At 42.2% G+C, this 27,918-nt stretch overlaps 1 protein-coding gene across 3 annotated transcripts in view; it reads right to left on the bottom strand.

Annotated features, from left to right (window-relative positions):
- The window catches only part of ARHGEF6 (Rac/Cdc42 guanine nucleotide exchange factor 6), a 213,081-nt gene that overhangs the window by 43,168 nt on the left and 141,995 nt on the right, over positions 1–27,918 (bottom strand). For 2 of the 3 annotated variants that reach the window (XM_056540316.1, XM_056540319.1), the window contains exons 15-17: positions 23,661–23,800; positions 22,254–22,409; positions 8,291–8,311 (exon numbers count right to left, since the gene is read on the bottom strand). In XM_056540316.1, the coding sequence (XP_056396291.1) occupies positions 8,291–8,311; positions 22,254–22,409; positions 23,661–23,800 (317 nt within the window). The remainder of the gene's footprint in view (positions 1–8,290; positions 8,312–22,253; positions 22,410–23,660; positions 23,801–27,918) is intronic. The other variant, XM_056540318.1, reaches the window with a different exon arrangement.

The following is a 27,918-nucleotide window of genomic DNA, read 5'->3' as shown; positions in this document are numbered from 1 at the left end:
ATTGAGGTTCTCTGTAGGCCAGAAATATCCGTTTGCAATAGGAAAATTTAGCGAATCAGCCAAAGCTAATTTTTCAAAAATTCGCTCATCTCTAATCAGCAGCATCAGTAGAACTTGGCATCAGATGTGTGGCATCAGGAGGGTGGCAGGATCAGAATAGTAGCTGAGGAAGGTAGGCAGAAGAAAACGGTCTCTTTTGAAAAAGTGTTTGTGTGCACAAGTATTGAGGATATGCATTACGTAAAACGTAACTTTTAATAATATTCTTAGGATAAATTACATGTACCCAACTTTTTAAATCAAACAAAAGGAAAGGTGTGAAAAAAACACCTACACCACCAAGTATTTATGTGTGTACCAAAGTGCACGGCAGCGCCGACGTTTGGAGCTGTAACTACGGTCAGGGACAATACATGTCCTTTATGGCCGACTGGATGAATGTAGTTCCTGCACAGACACAAAAGCAACTTTGACAGGTCACGCCGCTTCCGCCTCCACGCTCTCAGGCCGTTGGTCCTGTGACAGTGTGCAACTCCTCCTCCTCATGCTCCCCCGTGTCATCAGTCTCCACTGCACGGACAAGTCTCAGAGCCTCTACAGCATACCATGTGTGCAGGGCATGGCGGTGTCACGCTGTTCTTCACATGGTTTGCCTTGGCGTACGGAGTCACACAGTGGAGGAACTGCTAAAAGTCATTCATGAAGAAAATGAATCATGGCTTACTCCACAAAAACTGGAAATGGGAACTATGGTGAACGACAACGGGAAGAACATCTTGTCTGTGCTGCGACAAGGAAGCCTGACACAAGCGCCCTGCATGGCTGCATCTAGGCTGCATCATTCAGCCACTATATGGTCTCCTCATGCTGCCGCCAACTCCAGGTTGTGTTATTCAGCCACTATATGGTCTCCTCATGCTGTCACCAACTCCAGGCTGTGTCATTCAGCCACTATATGTTCCCCTCATGCTGCCGCCACCTCCACGCTGTGTCATTCAGCCACTATATGGTCTCCTCATGCTTCTGCCACCTCCAGGCTGTGCCATTCAGCCACTATATGGTCTTCTCATGCTGCCGCCAACTCCAGGCTGTGTCATTAAGCCACTATATGTTCCCCTCACGCTGTCGCCACCTCCACGCTGTGTCATTCAGCCACTATATGGTCTCCTCATGCTTCTGCCATCTCCAGGCTGTGCCATTCAGCCACTATATGGTCTTCTCATGCTGCCGCCAACTCCAGGCTGTGTCATTAATCCACTATATGGTATCCTCATGCTGCCGCAAACTCCAAGCTGTGTCATTTAGACACTATATGTTCTCCTCATGCTGCCCTCACCTCCATGCTGTGTCATTCAGCTACTAGATGGTCTTCTCATGCTTCTACCATCTCCAGGCTGTGTTATTTAGCAACTATATATTCTCCTCATGATGCCGCAAATTCCAGGCTGTGTCATTCAGCCACTATATGTTCTCCTCATGCTGCCGCCACCTCCACGCTGTGTCATTCAGCCACTGTATGTCTCCTCATACTGATGCCATCTCCCGCCTCTGTCATTGTGCCGCTCTGTGACAGTGATTCTCATAGCGACGCATCGGTTCTGCATGTCATATTGAATGACAGTATTATTTCACTAACCCAGCACACAACCTATGCCTGTTACAGCAAGGCAAAGTGTTCTTCGCCCCTATTGAGGTTCTCTGTAGGCCAGAAATATCCGTTTGCAATAGGAAAATTTAGCGAATCAGCCAAAGCTAATTTTTCAAAAATTCGCTCATCTCTAATCAGCAGCATCAGTAGAACTTGGCATCAGATGTGTGGCATCAGGAGGGTGGCAGGATCAGAATAGTAGCTGAGGAAGGTAGGCAGAAGAAAACGGTCTCTTTTGAAAAAGTGTTTGTGTGCACAAGTATTGAGGATATGCATTACGTAAAACGTAACTTTTAATAATATTCTTAGGATAAATTACATGTACCCAACTTTTTAAATCAAACAAAAGGAAAGGTGTGAAAAAAACACCTACACCACCAAGTATTTATGTGATGCAAAGATCTCTAAAAGGTGGAAGGGAACAACGTATTGTAAATTGTAGCAGGTGGGGGTAAAAACTTCCCCTGTAAGGCCTTACTCTCGCCCTATTAATTCCCTTTGTGGCAATTGCTAAAAAGGGCGACCCCACACAGGAAACTCTCTATTTTCACCTAAAAACCCTGTGAACTGGCAGTGTTTGTAGGTGGAAATAGGGAGAGGTTCCTGTGTGGGGCCACCCTTTTTAGGGCGAGTAACACTAGCCAAAAAGGGAATTAATAATGCGAGAGTAGGGCCTTACAGGGGAAGTTTTTGCCCCAACGGTTACAATGGACCATACATTGTTCCCTTCCACCTTTTAGAGGTCTTTGCATCACATCAATACTTGGTAGTGTAGGTGGCACATAGTGTTTTTGGAACACCTTTCCTTTTGTTTGATTTAAAAAAAATTTTGTGTACATATATCTTATCCTAGGAAAAGTTACGTTTTAGCTAATGCATATCCTCAATACTTACTTGTGGTCTGATGCAGAGGAATGTCTAACTGGGGAGCAACACCTTAAATACGTTTTGCACTATCCATATTTGTAAAGTGTTGGTTTGGCACCTGAAGCATCAGGCATTGGTGGGTGGAAATTCTGGCTGATCCATGCCTGATTCATCTTCACAAAGGTCAGTCTCTCCACATTTTTCTACTATTAGCTTTTCAGTTGTTGTACAGACCAGTGCTGCAGCACACAGTTGCTGTGTACTACACCCAAAATTGCACTCTCTCTCTCAATCGCACTCTCTTCCCTATCAGGGCTTCTAGGCTGGATTTGGGCTTGAGGTGAATCGCTGCTGTAAAAATGCTTTTCTGTGCAACACACACTGCTATCTGTCCCTCTCTCTCTGTAATAGATGCTGGGACTAGTCGCAAGATGGAGACCGATTATATAGGGCTGTGACATCCCAGTTGTGGCTGGCTGCAGACCTTTAACTTCTTCTTTAAGAGTCTCCTCTGTCCTCCATTAATTACCTGTATTAATGGCACCTTTTTGAACTTGTTATCATCATAAAAGACACCTGTCCACAACCTCAAATAGTCACACTCCAAACGCCACTTTGGAGCTGCCGAGGGACACCAGAAACAAATTTGTACACCTGCACCAGGCTGGGAAGTCTGAATCTTCAATAGGCAAGCAACTTGGTGTGAAGAAATCAATGGTGGGAGCAATTATTAGAAAATGGAAGACATACAAGACCACTGATAATCTCCCTCCATCTAGGGCGCAATGCAAGATCTCACCTTGTGGTGTCAAAATGATCACGAAAAAGGTGAGCAAAAATCCCAGAACCACACGTGGGCACCTAGTGAACGATTTGAAGAGAGCTGGGACCAAAGTAACAAAGGCTACCATCAGTATCACACTATGCCATCAGGAACTCAAATAATGCAGTTCCAGACGTGTCCCCCTGCTTAAGCCAGTACAGTACATGTCCAGGCCCATCTGAAGTTTGCTAGAGAGCATTTGGATGATCCAGAAGAGGATTGGGAGAATGGCATATGGTCAGATGAAACCAAAGTAAAACTTTTTGGTAAAAACTCAACTCGTCATGTTTGGAGGAGAAAGAATGCTGAGTTGCATCCAAAGAACACCATACCTACTGTGAAGCATGGGGTGGAAACATCATGCTTTGGGGCTGTTTTTCTGCTGAGGGACAAGGACGACTGATCCGTGTAAAGGAAAGAATGAATGGGGCTATGTATCGTGAGATTTTGCATGAAAACCTCCTTCCATCAGCAAGGGCATTGAAAATCAAACATGACTGGGTCATTCAGCATGATAATGATCCCAAAGACACCACCTGGGTAACGAAGGAGTGGCTTCGTAAGAAGCATTTCAAGGTCCTGGAGTGGCCTAGCCAGTCTCCGGATCTAAACCCCATAGAAAACATTTTGAGGGAGTTGAAAGTTTGTGTTGCCCAGCAACAGCCCCAAAACATCACTGCTCTAGAGGAGATCTGCATGGAGGAATGGGCCAAAATACTAGTAACAGTGTGTGAAAATCTTCTGAAGACTTACAGAAAACGTTTGACCTCTGTCATTGCCAACAAAGGGTATATAACAAAGTATTGAGATTAACTTTTGTTATTGACCTCATTTATTTTCCACCATAATTTGCTAATAAATTCTTTAAAAATCAGACAATGGGATTTCATGGATTGTTTTTTCTCTCTATGTACCTCATAGTTGAGGTATACCTATGATGAAAATTACAGACCTCTTTCATCAACTTGCACAATTGGTGGCTGATTAAATACTTTTTTGCCCCACTGTATAAAGATTGGCATTTCTTTTTTAATCTACAGTCCACAAAAGTCTAAGGAAATTTGTCAGTGCACACACTATATATTATATGTTGGAATTACTGCAGGTTTTTTTTTCTATACAAAACGTGCGCATTGACAACTACTTTTCCATAAATGTTAATGGAAAATGTTATTAGATTAAAATAAATAAACTGACCTTTTTTACTATACTGCAGTATTTTTGTTTTGATTCTACACTGTGTGATCACAAACTAAGGGTCTTTTATTTTGGTAGCTTGTTATAGTTGCTTATTGATTCCTTGAAAAAATGTAATTAAATAGGAAGTGTGTACAGTCACTATTTTCACAGTCTAACACAGCATTCGGTGTAGTCTGCACACTGCTTACTATGTGTACTCAGCAGAACATCTTTATGTGTTATAACAAGTTATGTGGGTTTCAAGAATTAAAATAGAACTGTAAATGTCGTCTTCTGCCACTATGACATTTATTGTAATTATACTATCTTTATCTTATAGAATTATTTCCACCATTAAAGGTGATGGTTCACAGGAGAGTTTTACTTTGCTGCTTTTTCAGCAGAGATCAGTAAATGTTAATAATAGTACTAAGAAGCCAGAACTGTATTTAAAGGAGCTACCCATCTTCATCTTCAAAATGCATCACTTTACTGGCTTATAAATTATTATTTTTTTAAATCAACTGGTGCCAGAAAGTTAAAGGGGTATTCCAGGCCAAAACTTTTTTTTATATATCAACTGGCTCCGGAAAGTTAAACAGATTTGTAAATTACTTCTATTAAAAAATCTTAATCCTTCCAATAGTTATTAGCTTCTGAAGTTGAGTTGTCATTTTCTGTGTAACTGCTCTCTGATGACTCACGTCCCGGGAGCTGTGCAGTTCCTTTGGGGATATTCTCCCATCATGCACAGCTCCCGGGATGTGACATCATCATTGAGCAGTTAGACAGAAAACTTCAGAAGCTAATAACTATTGGAAGGATTAAGATTTTTTAATAGAAGTAATTTACAAATCTGTTTAACTTTCCGGAGCCAGTTGATATATATAAAAAAAGGTTTTGCCTGGAATACCCCTTTAAACAGATTTGTAAATTACTTGCAAATAGAGATGTAGGTCTTAGCACCTTCCCCTCAGCTGTACGGCAATCAGGAAAATCACATTTTAGCTTCACACAGTTCTTAAAGAGCCATACCTGACATGACCTCGGTGCCAGCCACAAAGAAGTATATAACATCCAACACGAAGAAACAAGTAGTGGAGCACTCACCAGGTATGCTTCTGTCAGAGGCTTCTTTATTATGAAAGTTCATAGCAGGTTACATGCAGGAGAGACAGATGGAAAGGACGCGGGGGTATACAAATCAGCGACGGGCCTTTTACGCGCTGAGGCACTTCGTCTGGCTGAAGTACTTCAGCCAGACGAAGCGCCCCGGCACGTAAACGGCCCGTCGCTGATTTCTATACCCCCGCGTCCTTTCCATCTGTCTCTCCTGCATGTAACCTGCTATGAACTTTCATAATAAAGAAGCCTCTGACAGAAGCATACCTGGTGAGTGCTCCACTACTTGTTTCTTCGTGTTGGAGATTTGTAAATTACTTCTATTAAAAAAAATCTTAATCCGTCCTGTACTTATCAGCTGTTGTATGCTCCAGAGGAAGTTCTTTTCTTTTTGAATTTCCTTTCTGTCTGATCACAAGTGGTCTCTGCTGACACCTCTGTCCATATCAGGAACTGTCCGGAGCAGGATAGGTTTGCTATGGGGATTTTCTTCTGCTCTAGACAGTTTCTATAATGGACAGAGGTGTCAGCAGAGAGCACTGTGGTCAGAAAGAAAGAAAATAACTTCCTCTGGAGCATCCAGCAGCTGATAAGTACTGGAAGGTTTAAGATTTTTAAATAGAAGTAATTTTAATCTGTTTAACTTTCTGGCACCAGTTGATTACATTTTTTTTTCAGTGGAGTACCCCTTTAACCTGTTGATACTGTTGCAATTCTATCAGAATGTAAGAGCCAGAGATGGGTCATGATTGGCCCTAAATGGACCTGGGCAGGTGACTTCAGTCCTCTATACGCACTATATCAGTGTTTTCCAACCAGTGCCCCTTCAGCTGTTGCAAAACTACAATTCCCAGCATGACAATATTTGGCTTTCCAAACCAGCGTGATAAAAACATGTCCTTTTAGATGCAAGTTTGCATAGCACATATACATTCTTATAGCATTAAAAAAAAGCAAACTTACATTTCTTACTCTACATCGTAACTAGCAACGCTCTTTGTTAATGCAAAATAAGGCAGAGAAAAGCAAAGACTGCCTGCAGACACAGCACTAGAACACATAGTAGACCACTTAAGCAGAGCCATATTTCTATTCTTTTCCATTGACACCCTTTATTAGTACCTAACTGCATCTTTAAAATCCACTTTAAATATTCTAAATAATTTTTCACATTTGTCCTCCCAGTTAAGGAAAAACTGATGCTAGAATCCAAACACATTCATAGAAAAGAACTTTGCCAGGTGGTTTTGTAACCATATAGTTTATGCATGACATTTTATACCTTTATTATTTTTTATTACCAATCACCCCTTGGAGAACAATTTCTTTAAAGCGTACCTGTCACTTAAAAAAATCTTTGTAATGTCCTAGAGACATGTCAAAAGTTTTAATCAGCTGGGGTCTGGGTCACAGCTCGTTCTCCATCGATCAGGAGAATGAGCTGGAAGAAGTCTGCACGGTTATGCTCTCCTCTCCCTGCTATGTGTCATGAGATTGAGATATGCTCCATAGACTGACATTGGGAGTGTATTACCGGGAGACACCATGCTGGGCATGAACTTCTACCAGCTCGTTCTCCTGATCACTGGGGGTCTAAACATTCAAACCTCTCTATGACATAGTTTTTCCAAATGATAGTGCCCATTTAGGGTGTATAAGCATGTACAGTATCTTGCGCATATTTCATGCACAGGATTTAAAGCTGCAGGTTTTATGCTGCAGAGTTCAATGCTAACTAATTAACTGAACAAAGCTTTAAATCTGCAGCTTCAAATCCTGCACATAAAATATGCTCAGGATACTGTACGTGTGAATAGACCCTTGAAGACGCTCAATAAATTACCTATAAATATAAGTCCCTGAGTCAACCTCTTGTGTGAAAACTTTAAAGTTGGCCTTACACTTTTCCATATTTTATGAAGTAAACTGCTTTCTATATTGGGGCGTACGGATGTCACAGGAGTAGCAGGAAAAACTTTGCAAAAGGTATTCTTAACACATATTTACAGTATTTGTAACCCAAGATCTATGGAATGCAAACCCCTGTGGGCATTGTAATGCCTCCCATTAGTGGTCATCCTGCATCTGTTACCCATGTAAAACACAATGATAACTCAGAGATGAGCAAATAAAAAATTTAAGATTTCTTACTAGAAGAGGACTCAGGGACATACATCTGGATTACATTCTGACTTACAGTGGTACTCCCCTACTTAAAACTTATCCCATATCCCCTATCTGCAGGAGGTCCCAGAGGTCTGATCCCTCACAATCAAATCATGTGCATGGAATGGCGCTCCATGCAATGTCTATGAATGCGCTGGAGGTGCCCCAGTGCAGTATCTTCAGAGCTCCCATTGAGAATGCATGGAATGTGTGCCGACACATCGCACCATGCACAGTTCTCCATTCTGGAGATTGCGGGGGTCCGTCCTTTGGGACCTCCTGCAGATAGGAGATTAGTTTTAAAGTAGTGGCGTAATTAATTTTTGGCTTAACTAATTTTTTATGATGATTTGAATCCATCATATTTTGCCTTATTTTGCATGGATCACACTGGGACTGGCTAATATTAAGACAGACAGAAGCAGGAAATAAGCGAGGAGGAGAAGCTTTTTGATTGCAGCGTAATAGTTTGGCTCTACCCTTACCTTTAGGATATAAGACATCCTCTAAAATAAATATGTAGAAAGAGAAAAGAATATAATGTAAGAAGAGTGCAGATGAAAATGACAGTAATTACTTAACCACCTATTCCAAGAAAAGTATGCAGTGATATGAAGAAACAGCTTTCCTGTGTGTTCTGTGGTGTGAAGATAAAGGCGACTCAGCTAGACATTGTTTAACGGTTTTTCTCATTCTTCCAAAGAATATATTGTGTGAAATTGTGAGTGCGACACTATGAGAAGTAACTTCAGGTACAGTTTACCATTCATTTAGTTAAAGTCAAAGACAAAAAGAGACTGGGTGGGCTTGGTACAAGCTTTGATGAATTATATGTACTATTTTAAATTTGAAGTCACTAGACTTGCACATGCATTTGAGCAATCTGTCATGACTTAAAGGAGAAGTGTCATGGAAAAAAACGTATCCCCTATTCGCAGGAAGGGATCGTGGTAAAGGGATCGTGTATAGCTCTATGGGAGAGCTGAAGATAGCCGAACGGCTCTCCCATAGAGCTATACGGAGGGTGTGTGGCGGCCACCGCGTCGGACCCCCACGACACTTCTCCTTTAAGAGAATTAACGGAAACCTACACCAGTTTTATGCTGCCCAAACTGCGGGCAGCATAGAACTGGTGTAGGGATCGTGATTCCCGCACACTATGATTTACTCTGAAACACTCAGGCATTTCAGAGAAACCATAGTTTAAAAATGGCACGGGGACCTGGGTAACTAGTCATTAGAGTGGATCCCTGTGGCTGTGCTCTGTCCTACCAGCGCTAAGTGATGCATTTCTCCCTATCTGAATCACTAAGTACTGGTGGAGCAGAGAACAGCCGCAGTGTCGGCGTGGTGGGACACTACTGTCGAGACTAGTTACCCAGGTCCTGGTGGCATTTTTAAACTCTCTGAAATGCCCAAACGTTTCAAAGTAAACCATAGTGTCCACTCTCTGCACAAGTTTTATCCTGCCTGCAGTTTAGGCAGCATAAAACTGGTAACAGGTTCCCTTTAACAGATATGTAACAGTACCATTATGCAAACAAATGATCTTTAAAAATGATGACATATTGCTAGGATAGTCCATCAAACTGATCAGTGTTAACCTCTGGGACCCCCACCATTCCCAAGAATGAAAGGGACAAATCACTGGTGTAGCGCTGTGGCCTTTTTAATGATTTTCCGTGCACAGTGGTGACCTTGTCTACTTAACTGCTCAGGGAACTGCATCTGGCCCAAATCAATTTACAAAATGTGAATAACCCTTTGAGATACTTAGCAGGTTCTTCTACTCATTAGAAATATGGAGCTATCTGTGCAAGACGCGCAATTTACTTTGACCTGTAAGGGAAGAAGTTACAGAGCCCCTGTTGAGCTATTTTAGGATAAATGTTCACAAAGGCCATTAAGATACTAAGATACTTCCTCCTATTGCTACTATAGAAGAGGTGGATGGAGCTATTTGACCAGAAAAACCTCACTAATTCACCAGCTACACAAAGCAAAGCAATACCTCTATTTTTTACCTTGTAGATGCCGTTCTGCTTACAGACACAACTTTTTTTGCTGATAAAAGGACATAAAGAGGATATCCACTAATGGGCTATTCTGCGGATATCAATGTATTACTGGTGGTTCCCACCCAACAGCATTTCAATCTCAGTAAATTAAACTGAGCGTGGTTGAGCTGCAGTACATGGCAGGTACTGCAGTGATAGTGTTGTAGCCCTAAATCAGAATACTGGGGGCAAGACCCCACTGATCATATTATGAACTCTTTCAAAGAAAAAAACTAGTTGTGTTTGGTGTCAAAAAGTATAATATGATATACTGCAAGTCATAATTCTAATAAGCAGTAATACCAGCTCCCTTCTTTACATCATTGGTGAATGTGTTGGATAGGGTTTGTCAATAGACGTCAATGGATACATCTAGATATAGAATTCTATATGATTTTCAAGAATAGAATCATCTGAACTTGATGGGTGTAAAAATTGTGATGTCAATGCAGCCTTACTTATCACTGTCAATTTTATCATATAATGTACAGTAGTCCCTCAAGTTACAATATTAATTGGTTCCAGGACGACCATTGTATGTTGAAACCAGTGTATGTTGAGACCAGAACTCTATGGAAACCTGGTAATTGGTTCTGAAGCCACCAAAATGTCATCCAAAAATGGGAAAAAGTGAGGATTAAAGAAAAATAAATAGATAACTAATAGAAATAAAGCAAATCCTTACATATAAAAGTAAGAAAGATCTGGTGGGAGCTGTAAATCACTGTCTATTTCAGTGTTTCTCAACCTGAGTGCCTCCAGCTGTTGCAAAACTACAACTCCCAGCAAGCCCGGACAGCCTTCGGCTGTCCGGGCATGCTGGGAGTTGTAGTTTTGCAACAGCTGGAGGCACCCTCTTTGGGAAACACTGGTCTATGTAGAGGACAGGAGCTTCTTCAGGGTCCTGTACACAACACGCAGTGTCCTAAAAAAAGGAAAATGGAGCTGCCCTCACCTGATGCCCAAAGGAGAAGCTAACCCTGGCACAGGTAAAGAGTACAGAACATGTAATACCTCCCTGTACTGTAGGGGGCGCTACCAGACACCAGTCAGTGCATACACTTCAGTAATACAGGGGTTTTACCAGTGAAATATCCATTCTGATTGGTCGGTTCTTCCAGTCATTGACACATTTTGCAGATTCCATAGCATTGTATGTTGAGTCTGGTTTCAAGTTACAATGGTCCAGAAAAGACCATTGTATGTTGAAACTATTGTATGTTGAGGCCATTGTAAGTTGAGGGATCACTGTATTACAAAGGCCAAAAAAAATATTTGTAGGAGAAAATTAAAAAAAACTTTCTTGATATTTCTTTATTAAAAATGTTGCATACTTTCTATTCTACAGCCCATACAGTTTGTTGTCTGAGCTCTACATTCTCTCTCGCTTTGTAAAGGTACGTTCACATGCTGGAATTTCTGAGCACACGGCAGAATTTCCACGGTAGATGTTTCTGCCACGGAAATCCTGATTCCGGAGTCCGCAGAAAGAATAGATATGTCTATTCTTTCTGCGGAGTCCAAACAGAAATGCACAGCACATGAGACGGCAAATTTCCAAGTGGTCCTAGTGCCGACATGTTCTGCTGGCGCTCCACTCTCAGGGGAATGTCCGCACAGAAATTTTCCATGTGGACATTCACCCATCTGAACAGTCTAATTGTGTGTTTTCCTTCATATGTCAATGCCATATGAGCTGTCCTCCAAAGTTTCTCTACCCAGTTTCAATTCTTTTAGTTGCTGTGAAACTCACTCACCCTCCCTGCTGCTGATCTCTACAACCATGAGAGCAAAAGGTCCGTCTGACATATTTATCAGCTAAATGGTAGGATATTTTTAAAGAGTACCTGTCATCACAAAAACTTTTTGTATGTTATTTAATGTATTAGAAACAACTTTCTAATACCTTGTCATAAAAAAATTTATATTTATACATTCACCGTATATACTCGAGTATAAGCCGACCCGAGTATAAGCCGAGACCCCTAATTTCAACCCAAAATCCCAGGAAAAGTTATTGACTCGAGTATAAGCCTAGGGTGGGAAATACATCATCCCCCCCTGTCATCATCCAGACCCGTCATTAACATCCTCATCATCATCACCGCCTGTCATCATCCAGACCCTCATCAGCATCACCTGTCATCATCCCCACCTCCCTTCATCATCCCCTTGTAATCATCCCACACCCCCCCTTCATCATCCTCTTGTCAACATCCGCCCTCAGTGGTCTACAACCTGCGGACCTCCAGAGGTTTCAAAACTACAACTCCCAGCAAGCCCGGGCAGCCATCGGCTGTCCGGGCTTGCTGGGAGTTGTAGTTTTGAAACCTCCGGAGGTCCGCAGGTTGAAGACCACTGCGGCCTTCGACATCATCCAGCCCCCTCTCGCCCCCTTTAGTTCTGTACAGTACTCGCCTCCGCTCGGCGCTGGTCCGGTGCTGCAGGGCTGTCCGGTGAGGAGGTCGTCCGGTGGGATAGTGGTTCCGGGCTGCTATCTTCACTGGGGGCGCCTCTTCTCCGCGCTTCGGGCCCAGAATAGAGGCGTTTCCTTGACAATGACGCAGAAGTACGTTGGCAATGAACGTACCTCTGCGTCGTTGTCAAGGCAACGTGACTATTCTGGGGCCGGGCCCGAAGCGCTTAGAAGAGGCCTCCCCGGTGAAGATAGCAGCCCGGAACCACTATCCCACCGGACGACCTCCTCTCCGGACAGTCCTGCAGCACCGGACCAGTGCCGAGCGGAGGCGAGTACTGTACAGAACTAAAGGGGGTGAGAGGGGGCTGGATGATGTCGAAGGCCGCAATGGTCTTCAACCTGCGGACCTCCGGAGGTTTCAAAACTACAACTCCCAGCAAGCCCGGACAGCCGATGGCTGCCTGGGCTTGCTGGGAGTTGTAGTTTTGAAACCTCTGGAGGTCCGCAGGTTGAAGACCACTGCGGGTGGAGAGTTCACTCGAGTATAAGCCGAGGGGGGTGTTTTCAGCACGAAAAATCGTGCTGAAAAACTCGGCTTATACTCGAGTATATACGGTACTTTGACTTTTATATATATATAGTATATATATACATATATATATATATATATATATATATATATATTTTGACTTTCCGCAAGTCTCTTATAGAGTTGTGACACTGATGAGCACAGCGCAGCTCCCCGCCTGTCAATCAGACGGTAGCTAGCGCTGTGCATGCTGCATGGCACACCTCAGCTACACTGAACACTGCCTGCAGTGAGCAAGGTTTGGAAAGAGGATTATGAAGGAAATACTGGGCAAAAATGAAAAAGAAAGCTTTAGCAAGTAACGAAGAGGGTAACATACCAGCGGCATAATATAAAGCAAAGGAGATGGTGGCAGGTACTCTTTAATGAAGACTATTTATAAAGTTGCTGCATTTTGCCCATAGCCTTTAAGGAGGTATTGTGTCCATCACTGTTATAAAAACTGATATGACTACTAGGTCTGTCACTGCTAGGAAAGCACTGGGATTGTGACCAAGTCTGGATTATTTAATAAAAAAATTTTTTGCAAAAAGGACCAAAAAACGCCACAAATGGTGAAAAAACAATGAAGCCAGATGTTAGCTGTAAATTAATAGGGATTTATGAAACTTCAAACCCAATTGGCTTTTGTTTTATTTCTTTGGCGTTTTTTCACTTATCTTTAGCATTTTTCTGGGGTTTTGGGGAATGTTGAGAGTATGACCATTTGTTTGGGGGACAAAATCTTGGCGTTTCTCTTCCATAGAACTCTATTGGAGGAAAACAACGTCATAAAAAAATTCCATTACAATTGTCGTTTTTTTTAGGGCATTTTATCTCCCCAGTTCTTCAAAAGAAATCCTAAAACCATGATGAAAGAATCACACGACTTGCCATGATAAAAAATCAGGCGTAAAACTGAAACAGATAAAAAACGCCAAGACTGAAACCTACTATTTTTGAAAAAACACCACAACAATTGCATCTTGGGAGTGCAAAAATGACAGGACCGTTTTTTTTAAGGGAATTGTTTTCAGGTTAAAAAAAAAGTGGAAACTTCGCTTTTGGCTATGTTCACACGGCAATGTCCACACGGAAAATCTCTGTGCAGTCATTGCCCCTGAACGCGGAGCGCTGGCAATGCGCTGTTTCATAGACGGCACTGCATTCCGCACAGGGTCAGCAGAAAGAAAGAATATGTCTGCAGACACCGGAATTGAATTTCTGCGCCAGATGTTTCCAGCGCAGAAATTCTGCTATGTGAACAGCGCAGCAGAATCCTATTGAAAACAATGAGACTCCGCTACTGTGGAATCGCCCTGTGGAATTCCAGTGCGGCATTCCACATGTAAATTCTGTCACATGAACATAGCCTTATAGGCACTTGGGCGGTATCATATTGGCTGTCATTTTGTGAGCTCTGAGACTGGCTCTGTTTTTGGTAGAGACGAGCAAATTTTTTTTAAATTTGATTCGGCTGATTCGCCTAATTAAAAAAATAAATAAAATGATTCGATCCAAATAAATTCTCTGTGACTTTTTATTAGTAATGTATTTTAATAATGTGTTTAATAAAGTGTGTGTGTTTCACTTTTTTTTCTCTATTTTTTAAAATGTTTTAGGTAGTACTATTCCATGATGGGAATAGTAGTACCTGTGCTAATAGATAGATCGCCCCGGGTGGCACTCCTGAAACCTGTTGCGATCGTCCTGTATAATGTATAGATGTGGGCGGCTTTCTCGCATCTATTCACAGGATGATTGCATTGGGTGTCAGGAGTGATACCTGCTGTGATCTGTTCTTAACTGCAGGTACTACTGCTCCTAACATGGAGCACACTCTGCTCCATGCTGGGAGCTGTAGTACCTGCATTAATAGACAGATTGCAGCAAGTGTCACTTCTGACACCCGCTGCGATCGTCCTGTATAATGTATAGATGCGGCCGGCCTGCCCGCTCTTCTCTGGTCCCACTGTAGTATATATACCTATCATTCATATTTCCCGCAGAGAGCTGTGAGTGGCTGGAACCATCTGGCCAATCATAGCTCTCTGCAGGAAATATGAATAAGTGATGTGAATTCTATTCACATCACTGGCCGGCTGGAGTATAGTGCAGAGATGCGTGCGCAGGAGAAAGACGCTCCATTTCTGCAATAGATAGGACAATTGCATCGGTGTCAGGAGTGATACCTGCTGTGATCTGTCTATTAGTACAGGTACAACAGCTCCCATAATGGAACACTCCCATGCTGGGAGTAGTAGTACTACCTAGAAAATGTAAAAAAAATTGAGAAAAAAAAAGTGAAACACACACACTTTATTAAATACAATATTAAAATACATTACTTATAAAAAAATGTACAAAATGTATTATGAAAAATATATTATTTTTACATTTAAATGGCCCCTTTCTACATTTTTATTATTGTCGGCTAAATTTTTAGGTCCCTGCCCGCCCACATAAATTGATCCCTGTTTAAAAATTAACATAAACATGAACAATATTAAAAATGGGGCTAAAAAAGTAAAGTGAAAATAAAAAAAAATTATGATTTAGAAAGAAAACAAAAAAAAAAAAAATGTAATGCACTCCGCATTCATTTTTAATATTGAGCACTGAATTTTCTGGTCCCTGCACTTTTTAAAATATTTTTTAGGTAGTACTACTACTCCCAGCATGGAAAACACTGTTGCATGATGGGAGTAGTAGTTCCTGTACTAACTCACTCCCGACACACGATGCGATCGTCCATTCTATAGCAGAGCTGCGGAGTGGCTCTATACAGCGATAGAATCTCTGCACTATACTCCGGGCCAGCCAATGTTGTGAATAGAAATTCCCATTACTCAGTCATATGTTCCGCCCAGAGTGGAGATTGGCAGGATGGTGGCAGTCAATCACAGCTCTCAGTAGAAAATATGAATGAATGAGTGGCCGGAGTACAGAGCAGAAATGCGAGTGCAGGAGAAAGCCGCTCCACATCTCAGGGATGAAGAATGGTCGCAGCGGGTGTCAAGAGTGGTACCTGCTGTGATCTGTCATTAACTGCAGGTACTACTGCTCCCAACATGGAGCACACTCTGCTCCATGCTGAGAGCTGTAGTACCTGCATAAATAGACAGACCGCAGCGAGTGTCCCTCCTGACACCCGCTGTGATCCTCCTGTATAATGTACAGATGCTGCTGGATGCTCTTCCATGGTACCCTACACTGACGTATATATACACCTATTCATATTTCTCACAGAGAGTTGTGATTGGCTGGAATCATCTGACCAATCACAGCTCTCTGCGGGAAATATAAATAGGTGTATATATACGGCAGTGCAGGGGACCATAGAAGAGCGGTACGCCGCAGAAGTGACACGGGTGATCTGTCAATTAGTACAGGTACTACTACTCCCATCATGGAACAGTGTGTCCCATGCTGGGTGTAGTAGTACTACCTAAAGAGTGTTAAAAAAAAAAAGTGAAAAACACACACACACACACTACATTTTTGAGCATCAGGGAATAGAATGGCATGTCCATGCTGTCCTCTGTGACAGCGCTAGAAGATGACTGGGCAGCATGCAGGGAGGAAATCATACATATACACATGGGGGGAATACAATGAATATACTTAAAGGGGTACTCCTTTGCTCAGCGTGCTGAACGCTGGAGCTGGGAGCTCGTGACGTCATAGCCCAGCCCTCTCATGATGTCACACCCCGCCCCTCCCAATAGACTTGCATTGAGGGGGTGGGGCATGACATCATGAGGAGGCGTGGCTATGATGTCACGAGCTCCCACTGATGGCTCCAGCGTTCAAAACAGTTTGTTCCAAACGCTGAGCAGCGTACTCCGTACTGGCCATTCAGGGCTCCCAGCGGGGAATTTAAAAATGAAAGTAAAAATACCCCCCTTGCTTCTCCTTCGTATCCACCCGTACCAATCATCAATGTCTCTTAAAGGGGCCTCGAGGACCCTCTTCCTATTGAAAAAACTAAAGTTGGATTCAAAATGGCTGACTTCAAAATGGCCACCACCCATCTTAAAAAGTTTCCCCCCTCACATATACTAATGTGCCACAAACAGGAAGTTAATATCACCAACCATTCCCATTTTATTAAGGTGTATCCATATAAATGGCCCACCCCGTATGTTTCTATGAAAAGTTAATAAAGACATACTTTGAAAAAAAAAAGAAAGTAAAAATACATTGTATATCGCAGGGGACTGGAGCATGCCGCCCGCTCCCGTTTAATAACTTCTGATTGCATCGGGTCTCAGAAGTGAGACCCAGTGCGATCAATCCCTCAGCCCCTTTACTACAACCCCCATCATGGAACAGAGTCTGTTCCATGATGAAGGTAGTAGTACAAACACTAATGTAGCCTCCCCAGCTGTCGGCAGACTCCGGCAGCCAGGGAACTACTACTCCCATCTTGGAAAGAAGTACGTTCCATGATGGTAGTAGTAGTAGTCCCGGCTGCAGGAGTCTGCCGACAGCTAATACCAACGGATGAAAAACTGATGCAAATGGATGCCACTAAATGGCATCCCTTTTGCATCAGCTTGTATCCTTTATTAGAATGGTCCGTTTAGGACAGGGGTCTGCAACCTTTAAGACAAAAAGAGCCACTTGGACCCGTTTCCGAAGAAAAAAAAAAAACTGGGAGCCGCAAAACCCCCCTCCCCTCTGATGCCCTGGTTGGGATACACTGGCATACACACACAAAAGGGACTACAACTCCCAGCATGTGTCATTCAGGAGTCTTCAGTCTGTGGTATAACACCAGCATGCAGCCTCTATAGTCTACTGGGAGTTGTAGTTCACCAACACCTCTATTGTATCTTAGTAGTCTCCTGGGAGTTGTAGTTCACCAACACCTCTATTGTATCTTAGTACTCTCCTGGGAGTTGTAGTTTACCAACACCTCTATTGTATCTTAGTATTCTCCTGGGAGTTGTAGTTCACCAACACCTCTATTGTATCTCAGTAGTCTCCTGGGAGTTGTAGTTCACCAACACCTCTATTGTATCTTAGTATTCTCCTGGGAGTTGTAGTTCACCAACACCTCTATTGTATCTCAGTAGTCTCCTGGGAGTTGAAGTTCACCAACACCTCTATTGTATCTCTGTAGTCTCCTGGGAGTTGTAGTTCACCAACACCTCTATTGTATCTTAGTATTCTCCTGGGAGTAGTAGTTCACCAACACCTCTATTGTATCTCAGTAGTCTCCTGGGAGTTGTAGTTCACCAACACCTCTATTGTATCTCAGTAGTCTCCTGGGAGTTGTAGTTCACCAACACCTCTATTGTATCTCCGTAGTCTCCTGGGAGTTGTAGTTCACCAACACCTCTATTGTATCGCAGTAGTCTCCTGGGAGTTGTAGTTCACCAACACCTCTATTGTATCTCAGTAGTCTCCTGGGAGTTGTAGTTCACCAACACCTCTATTGTATCTCTGTAGTCTCCTGGGAGTTGTAGTTCACCAACACCTCTATTGTATCTCTGTAGTCTCCTGGGAGTTGTAGTTCACCAACACCTCTATTGTATCTCAGTAGTCTCCTGGGAGTTGTAGTTCACCAACACCTCTATTGTATCTTAGTAGTCTCCTGGGAGTTGTAGTTCACCAACACCTCTATTGTATCTGAGTAGTCTCCTGGGGGTTGTAGTTCACAAACACCTCTATTGTATCTGAGTAGTCTCCTGGGAGTTGTAGTTCACCAAAACCTCTATTGTATCTGAGTAGTCTCCTGGGAGTTGTAGTTCACCAACACCTCTATTATATCAGTAATCTCCTGGGAGTTGCAGTTCATACACCAGTGTTTCCCAACCAGGGTGCCTCCAGATGTTGCAAAACTACTACTACCAGCATTCCCTGGTTGGGAAACACTGGCATACACACACATAAGTGGGACTACAACTCCCAGCATGTGTCATTCAGCAGTCCCCATCCCCCCATCATTCCCAGTATGATATTTATTCCCCTGCAGTCTTTACATCCCCAGCCTGTGTAATATGTCTCCTCACACATAGAAATCTTCCCCAGCCCCTGCAATGCAGTATGTCTCCTCTCCCCTCAACCGCTCTGTGTTTCCCCTGTGCAGACATGAAACCTCCCCGTGAAAAATTAGGTCCTGTCTGTACAGAGCTGGGGGAGGGGAGGAGCTTTTCCCCCCGTGAAAACATGAAACCTCCCAGTGAAAAATGAGGTCCTGTCTGTACAGAGAAGGAGGCGGGAGGAGCTGTGTCCGTCCTCACTCTCTCACTGTCTCCTTGTATTATGCAGAGCTGCGCTCTCGCGCTCTTCATCCTCCGTGAGGGGGCGTGGCTTCATTATCTGCAGACGTGCGGTCAAAAAAATCAAACTCATGGTTCTGCCCTCGATCCTCCCCGCTGTAGCTTCGGAAAACGTGCCCCTCCCTTTTTCACCTGACACCGGAGCCGCGGCAAAGATGTAAAAGAGCCACATGCGGCTCCGGAGCCGCGGGTTGCCGACCCCTGGTTTAGGTGGTAAGAACAGAAAATATGAACTTTAGCGATCCAAAAACGTGATGGACATACCTTTTTTTAATAAAATTTTGTAGGGTACCATTAAAAAAAATATTAAAAAAGATACAGAAGTGATGGAAAAAACAATTTTAATGAATTTTTAAACAGGTATCCATTTATGTGGGCAGGTAGGGCACTAAAAATGTAGCAGACAATAATAAAAATGTAGTGTGTGTGTTTTTCACTTTTTTATTTTTATTTTTTATAGGTAGTACTACTACTCCCAGCATTGAACATATTGTTCCATGATGGGAGTAGTAGTACCTGTACTAATTGACAGATCGCCTGTGTCACTTCTGACACGTTGCAATCGTCCTATATAATGTATATATGGTTCCCTGCACTGCCATATATATATATATATATATATATATATATATATATATATATATACACACACACATATTCATATTTCCCACAGAGAGCTGTGATTAGCCAGATGGTTCCAACCACTCACAGCTCTCTGCAGAAAATATGAATAATAGGTATATATACGGCATATACTCATAATACAGTGGGACCAGAGAAGAGTGGCCACCCGCCCACATCTATACATTATACAGGACGACCACATCGGCTGTCAGAAGTAACACCCGCTGCGATCTGTCTATTAATGCAGGTACTACAGCTCCTAGCATGGAGTAGAGTGTGCTCCATGCTGGGAGCTGTAGTACCTGCAGTTGAGGACAGATCACAGCAGGTACCACTCCTGACACCAGATGTGATCATCCTATCTATTGCAGAGATGCGAGCGCAGGAGAAAGCCGCTCATATCTATACATTATACAGGACGATCGTAGGGGTGTCGCTAATGAAGAAATTTTTTATTTAGAATCGAGTCGAAGTTCGTATTTAGTCCGAATCCAATTTTTCATGAAATTCGGAACGATTAAGACTTTTGTCAGATGCGATTCGCTCATCTCTAGTTATTGGGACACTATTGATACATGGCTGACACAAAGTACCAACTTTCTACATGAGGTAATTTCTTTAGTATACCAGTATGTCACAACACATTTTCCAGTCTACATTAAAGTAAAAGCCACTAATATACCATAAGTGCTGACTAAGAAAGGGCTTAGGCATTTTATCATCTAAAATGTGTTAGGCCTCAGACCTCTCACTGAATGTAAACTGAAAAGTTCACCACATGTGAAGAGAGACCCTCGGGAGGATCCAGGCCTCCCACATACTTACTTTATGGCTTCACGTTTGTCATTACAGACAGGAAGTCTGACACTTTCCATAAAATCACATGTGAGACGTTGTCAGCTTCTAGATGATAAAATATGGTCTAAGCAAAACGAAATGCTTGGGTGACCTTCAAAACGCTTCCTGTTTTCTAGCTGCACAGTAACAATGGGGGAGATTTATCAAAACCTGTCCAGAGGATGAGTTGCTAAATTGCCCACAGCAACCAATCAGATTGCTTCTTTCATTTTTGAAAAGGCCTCTGAAAAATGAAAGTAGAGAACTGATTGGTTGCTATGGGCAACTCAGCAACTTTTCCTCTGGACAGGTTTTGATAAATGTCCCCCAATATGATTCTCCAATTACCATACAAATACTAATAAAACATAAGCAAAACCTTTATGCAATTATTACCACCTTGTATATCTATTAACACGGGGGTAGCTATATAGGTGGCAGAGGTAGCAGTCACACCGGGGCCCTGGTGCCTAAGGGGGCCCCAAAGCACATCTGCCCCATAAGAGACCAGTATTATAATTGGCATATGGAGCCCTGTTTTAGAATTGCATCAGGGCCCAGAAGCTACAAGCTACGCATCTGGCTATCATACTGCTTGTAACCCAGAATTAGCAATTCTATAATATATAATGCTCCCAGAATACCTTCCATTTGCTCCCCACAAACTCTGAAATTAACCCCTTGAGGACACAGACAATTTTTATTTTTTTTGCACCCTGATCTGTAGTTTTTATTAAAATCATTTTTGTTCAGATTTTTGACTTTTTGATTGCTTTTTATTTCATTTTTGTCTTTACATGTTTTTCTGGCACCTCCGGACACTATTTGAACTCATTGGACATCTGCGATCTAGCTTTGGGTCCTATGAGCCCCACCCCCCTGAACCCACCGGCACCTCCATTTTCTTATATATGTCATGATCTGCATTGCTTACAGCATCTAAATAATTTGTGGCTGAGATCAGTGTGGGCGCTGATGTCCTCCATTAGTGGTGAGTTACCGATAATCTTTTGCTATGAAGCAAGCACAGCTCATAGCCCTGTGTGCAAAGTAGCATGCTGCAGCACCTTACACTTACGGCATGTGTGCTTAAGGTTGCATTTTCAGCCCCAAGGGTTATTATTAAAACTCTCTCAGAGTAACAGCATTATGTTAAAGGGGTGTTCCAGCCCTGTACAGGGATAACCCTGGCACTTTCATAGACAATGAATGGAGTGCACGCTGACTCACTGCTCCATTCAGTCAGGAGAGCTGGTGCCCGGTTCTCAAGATCACAGGGAGTCTGACCTCTGTGGATTGTGGATAGGGCATAGGTTTTTAAGGACTGGAATACCTTTTCAAAGAATGTTTCATATAAAGTATTCAGCTTTTTAGGACCTTTAGGTATTTACTGAACAGTCACCCCTGAAGGTGGAGAAATAACGAAATAATTCTGGGCATTACCCATTTTAGTAAGTCACATGTCCCATGTTTCACAAAGTAATCTGGTAATTTTGGTCAGGGTGTGATTACGGTTGTTTTGCAACCTATTCAAGCTGTAACCACAACACAAAGTAGCAAAACTGAAGTTGCAATCTACATTTGACTAAATATTACCAAGTGTATCTATAAAAGTGTGAAATAATCTATATCAGCAGCTGTAAACGTTCATACCTCTTTATAGCCAAGTGCAGCAGAGGGTCTGAGGGGAGGAGCTGGCCGGAGACAACTTAGAGTCCAGGTTTTATAGATTTTGGGAGGCTCCAGGGGACCACGAGGAATTACCGACATGGTGTGATGAGAAGAAGGGGGGTTCTTTCGCTCTGTAAACTGGCACATTAGATACAAGAAGCAAAATCAACATAACATTTCTTGGTCCATTTTTCAAAAAAACGAATCTAATGGACGGGGATGATATATGCTGTGGGTGCCCTTAGTTTGTAAAATAGTATTAGAAGGAGTTGTCAAGTTGTGATCATTTCTTTTTGCTCCAGATGTTCAGCTGATCGCAGGATTTTTGGGTCTCTGCTGTAGTTCCCTGAACAGCCGGAAACACCTCTGTGCAAGGAAAAACATTACAACCCCTTCACATTTAGGATCAGTGGCTTCCTGGCCATCAGACCCCACTACTCACAAAAGATAATACATCTTGGAGCATACTCTCAGTGATCATATATGGCAGTATATGAAGTCTATGGCAGATTTTCTGTTAAGCATGATGGGGGAGATTTATCAAAACCTGTGAAAAGGAAAAGTTGCCCAGTTGCCCATAGCAACCAATCAGATCACTTCTTTCATCTTGCAGAGGCCTTGCTAAAAATGAAAGAAGTGATCTGATTGGTTGCTATGGGCAACTGGGCAACTTTTCCTCTGGACAGGTTTTGATAAATCTCCCCCGATGTGCCTGTGCTTTCATGTTATCTTACAAAGGGAAGAGATGTTTATGTTGTTTTTAAGAATGTCTGTGTAAGATGGGGGGCATGGAGGCGGTGTAAAACTGGAGGAAAAGGAGGTCTGGCATATGGGGGTAGAATGTGTGAAGGGTACATAGGAGGAATCAATGGGAAACGGGGGCATCTGTGAGAGAAATGGGTTTCAAACACAAAGATCACATCACAGAGCTAATGCAAGTGAATGGCTGTGACCCTGACAAACTGTTGCAAGAAATCCATCCACTGATTTCTTACAACTGCTAGGTTGATTTCTTACGACTGCTAATTGTCCATATAATGGAGCTAATTTTTACCCACTATGGCAAGTAAAATCTGTGACAGAAATCCAAGACTACCCTTAGAATTTCTGCCATGTATTGCACTTTGCACATTGTATTTTATACTGTGAAAAGAACTGAATAGAATGGGGGGCATCTGCTAAGAGACAGGTATCATGTGTTTTACCTCCAGACAGATTCACTTTAAAACTTTCTAGCCATAGGTAAGTTCCTAATGTTAAAGTATCTCAGTCAACAATAGTGCTAATATAGCAATTGGTTATACAAGTACTGAACAGGTGAGATGCGAACTAGAACATGCTTTTTTTTTTTTTTACTAACCACTTATTAGTTAGATCAATACTACTTACTGAGTGACCCGGCCAAGATGGCGTCTTACACAAAGAGGTGTGTGAACCAGGAGACTTGGTTAGCCTGCACAGATGTTCAAGCCATTCTTGGCAGTCCTGACTATTATTGCAGTAGATTACAATGCGTTCTACCATATGACCTGAAAGGAAAGTTAATACATTATATTAGAACATAGTCTTACTCAAATGGGTGTTACAGAAAAAGGAACTCTTATTTTACTGGATTTGTTCTGTACTTGTCCTTCTTTGGAATACTTTGTGCTGTCCCGTTTAGTTGAAAAAATTACTGATTTAGGTAGGGTAACATGTAGCGCATCTGCAGTGTATTGCACACTGCATTGATGGCCGTCACTAGAGTGAGCTACCTGCTGCATCTGTGTTTCCTGTGTGTCTGCACATAGCAGCAATCCACTGCTATGAGCAGACACATGGAGATTTGCGAGTCTGTAGTAAACTGCGTGCGCATGCACAGTTTACTCTCACACATCGCAGCCATTCTCCGCCTAGCTCAGGGAGCAGGGGGGAGCGACAATGATCTCTGTAAGTAAACTGTGCATGTGCGCACAATTTACTGCAAACTTGTAGATCCCTGTATGTCTGCTCGTAGAAGCAAACTGCTGCTACTAGGAGACACACAGGACACATGGGTGCAGCAGGTAGCTATCCAGGGACCAACTGATCAGAACAAGAACAATATATGCGAGATGGTCCCTTGATTTCCATTATTAGTGTCATGTGGGAGAAGTGCGCACTTCTCCCAGTTTGTTCTAGTAATTGGTTGGGATCTGAACATTCAGACTCTGATCAAAATTTTTGATATGTTTCTGCAAAATATTTAAAGTGCCAATTTAAATATGTAATTCAGGTCTATAGCACAGATCCTACATATCTTTAAAATGGCCAAGTAATACATGCAGCCATTTTGTAGGCTAAACTTGTTTTTTTGACAGTGTGGCATGTGATTTGATTAAGTAGTATAAAATGTTGTTGTGGCATGTATTGAAAATATGCAGAGACTGTAGGCTCCGAATCAATGGATACAGGCATAAGATAGAAGTTTAAAAGATAATAGGTCGAGGGTAGAAGGAGGAGGGAGGACATATGTGGAATAAAGAATAAAATGTTTTATGTAAATTGGCTTTAATATGGTTGATGGTGTAATGAAAATTTCATCACACTGCTCTAGATAAGGGCAACACTATCAAAAAGGATGATAGCGCAAAAAAAAAAAAAGTACAACTGAAAAAAAAAAATAACTAATTTAAAATATTGATAAAGTAAATTGTCTTTGTAACTATAAGGCTAAGTTTCCACTTTTTGAGCCAAAGCCAGAATTGTATTCAAAAGGAATAGGAGGAAACAGCTGGTTCTGGGATAACCCGGCGAGGCTACCGCAGTATTCCGGCAGAAAAATCCGATTTGGGCTAGAAGGCGCACACCCGAGAGTAGTGACCAATAGCAGACTTTATTAAGTTATACAACTTGCAGTGCTAATGGGACAACGCATTTCAAAGGTTCCTCCTTCTTCTTCAGGTCCTGTAAGTTCTATAACTTAATAAAGTCTGCTATTGGTCACTACTCTCGGGTGTGCGCCTTCTAGCCCAAATCAGATTTTTCTGCCAGAATACTACGGTAGCCTCGCCAGGTTATCCCAGAACCAGCTGTTTCCTCCTGTATCTTCACCGCTGGGCACAGCGGGACCGACAGCCGGCAGCCTCCCAATACTGCAACCTGTTACATGCGATCGCCAGTGTTGTGCCTGCCTGCACAAAACCCATAGGTGAGCAATTTTCCAATTTTGGGACAACTGTCCAATCTCAAAAACTGGGATTAACTGTACTATATAGCGCAATCTCAGTTTTTTTCCCCTCTCCTCCTTCAAAAGGAATAGGACATATAAAAGAAGGACTTACACTTCTCCTCCCTTATGGATCCACTTTTGACTTTGGCTCAAAAACTGCAGTGGCAGTATTCCAAAAACTGCCAGAAAAAAAAACAAGTGGAAACCTAGCCTAAGAGGTATGGTGATGAGTAAAATACACATTCTGAGAACATCTGTGGGCTAGTCCAGACCGATGTGGCTACTTCATAATAGCATCACATCCTCTTGGAGAGTCGGGGACAAGGCTTTAATAATATATACAATACAATGGAAAGGACTATCAATGTAATTGTTATAGAGATTTAAAGTATGTTTTTTTTCTTTTTAACTAATTATATTACATTTATATTTTTCCTCTATAAGAAATAAATTGTAAGAAAATTGTCATCAAGGAGGCCAGAATCCAAAGGTTATGAGGGGCCCTGGTCTAAAGAAAATCTTATATGTAAAAGTGGGAGCTGTAGTTTTGCAAAAGTTTGAGGCACTCTGGTTGGAAACATTGGCCTATGTGCTGCATACATAGAGGTAACTGTAAGTTGCATGTCTATATACGGTGCATGACAGACATGTAAGTAAAAGTCAACACAACAGATCATAACAACTGCAACGGCATTTCCAAAGCTATTAAACCTCGGAGATGAACTTTCTATGCTATGTAAATTCTCCACTAGTTATGTGCTATTCTATACATGTAAATAAATTTATGATATTAATGTAAATTTACTCTACATTGTACTCGCGTCTTATGAATATTATTCAATGACTGTTTCAATATCTAAAATGCATGTAACCAGGCACTTATCTTTTATAAAAAATTATTTGGGATATGTTTCAATATCTATATAAAATGTATTTAACCCTATAAATGTAGAAATGCTTTATTCTATGAAATGTGCTTGAATATATGATTAGTGCTATTAATAAAGCTTTATAAACCCATCAGCCATAACATGAATACCACAGCCAAATATTGTGCACCAACATCCATAACAGCAATACCACCCTCTAATATTGTGTCCCATTAGCCATAACATTAATACCACCACCTAATATGTTTCACCAGCCATAACATAATTACCATCTCCTAATATTGTGTCCCTGCAGCTATAATATTAATACCATTGCCTAATATTGTTTCTGCGGTTGAACTCGACGGCCTCTTGTCTTGTTTCAACCTTACAAACTGTTACTATATTTCCCTTTGGAGCATTCTGGGTTTTGTTTTCTTTCTTTGTAAACAATGATATTCTCAAAATTCACAACTTACAGTTACAGTTATTTTACACTGCTCTATAAGCGCTTTAGGCACTGTATACATGACAAAGTTTCAGAAAAATATTACCCCCAATAATATACATTGCAACCAGGTATTGTTCCAAATGTAAGGAAAAGAAATATATCCAAATCAAGCGGTATAAACAGAGTTTTCCAGCAGAAGCGCATTTTTTCTGTACAGAAGCCACACATTCCACAGAGTAGTGAAACGGGGTACATGCACGTTTTATTCTATTATACCCTTAAAAACAGTACAAAAGCAGCATACATAGCCGTATCAATGAAGAGCTGTATAAACAAAGCGGTTTCCAACAGGCAATCCCCCTATTTCTCACATTAGACACTCATAAAAGTAACACAACTGTATATCTAGGGGCTATATCAATGAATAGAGACGCCTCCATGTAAGGGATCTTGAATTAGTTGTGTGTGGGATCTAAAACAGATCACTTATAGTATCGTACATTGCATAACATTAATACCACACCTAATATTGTGCTTCATCAGACACAACATTAATACGACCTCTTAATATTGTGCCCCATCAGCCATAACATGAATACCACCGCCAAATATGTTTCATCAGCCATTTTTTAGCCTAAAGTCTATCTGCGTGTTATACGCCGATAAGCTGCTGCAGTTCAATGCTTTAAAGCAGGCGCTTTAAAGGAAAACTCCGATGCATCCCCCCCGGAAAAAAAAATTATGCCATAATGTAGCCCATTAAAATACCTTTTGATGGAGCCCTCAATCGCGTAGAAGGGCCCAGCCGTTTTCGCGTTATGTGCCTGGCCCGCGCTGTAAAAACTACATCTCCCAGCATGCCCGCTCGTAACATCCGGACAGCTCCTGCCTGTATCTCCCCTGCTCGGCCCCCTCCAGAAATTATAATAAATCACGGCCCCTCTGCGTTTGCTGAGCTGAGCCTATGGCAGCTCAGCTCAGCGCATATATTAGTGAGGGGGGAGTAGCCGACTCCGGGCTGGGAGGCCGGCAGAGCCCACAATGCCTCATGGGAGGTATGAGTCACCGGGCTATGTTGCCGGCGGAGCGCTCGGAATAAGCGGTCGAGCGTCATCAAATGCAGGTAAAGGACCCAGC

The sequence above is a fragment of the Hyla sarda genome, chromosome 9, assembly GCF_029499605.1.
Source record: "Hyla sarda isolate aHylSar1 chromosome 9, aHylSar1.hap1, whole genome shotgun sequence".
Classification (NCBI taxonomy): domain Eukaryota; kingdom Metazoa; phylum Chordata; class Amphibia; order Anura; family Hylidae; genus Hyla; species Hyla sarda.
Note: the sequence above shows the minus strand (reverse complement) of the source record. Positions and strands in the feature narration are given on the sequence as shown.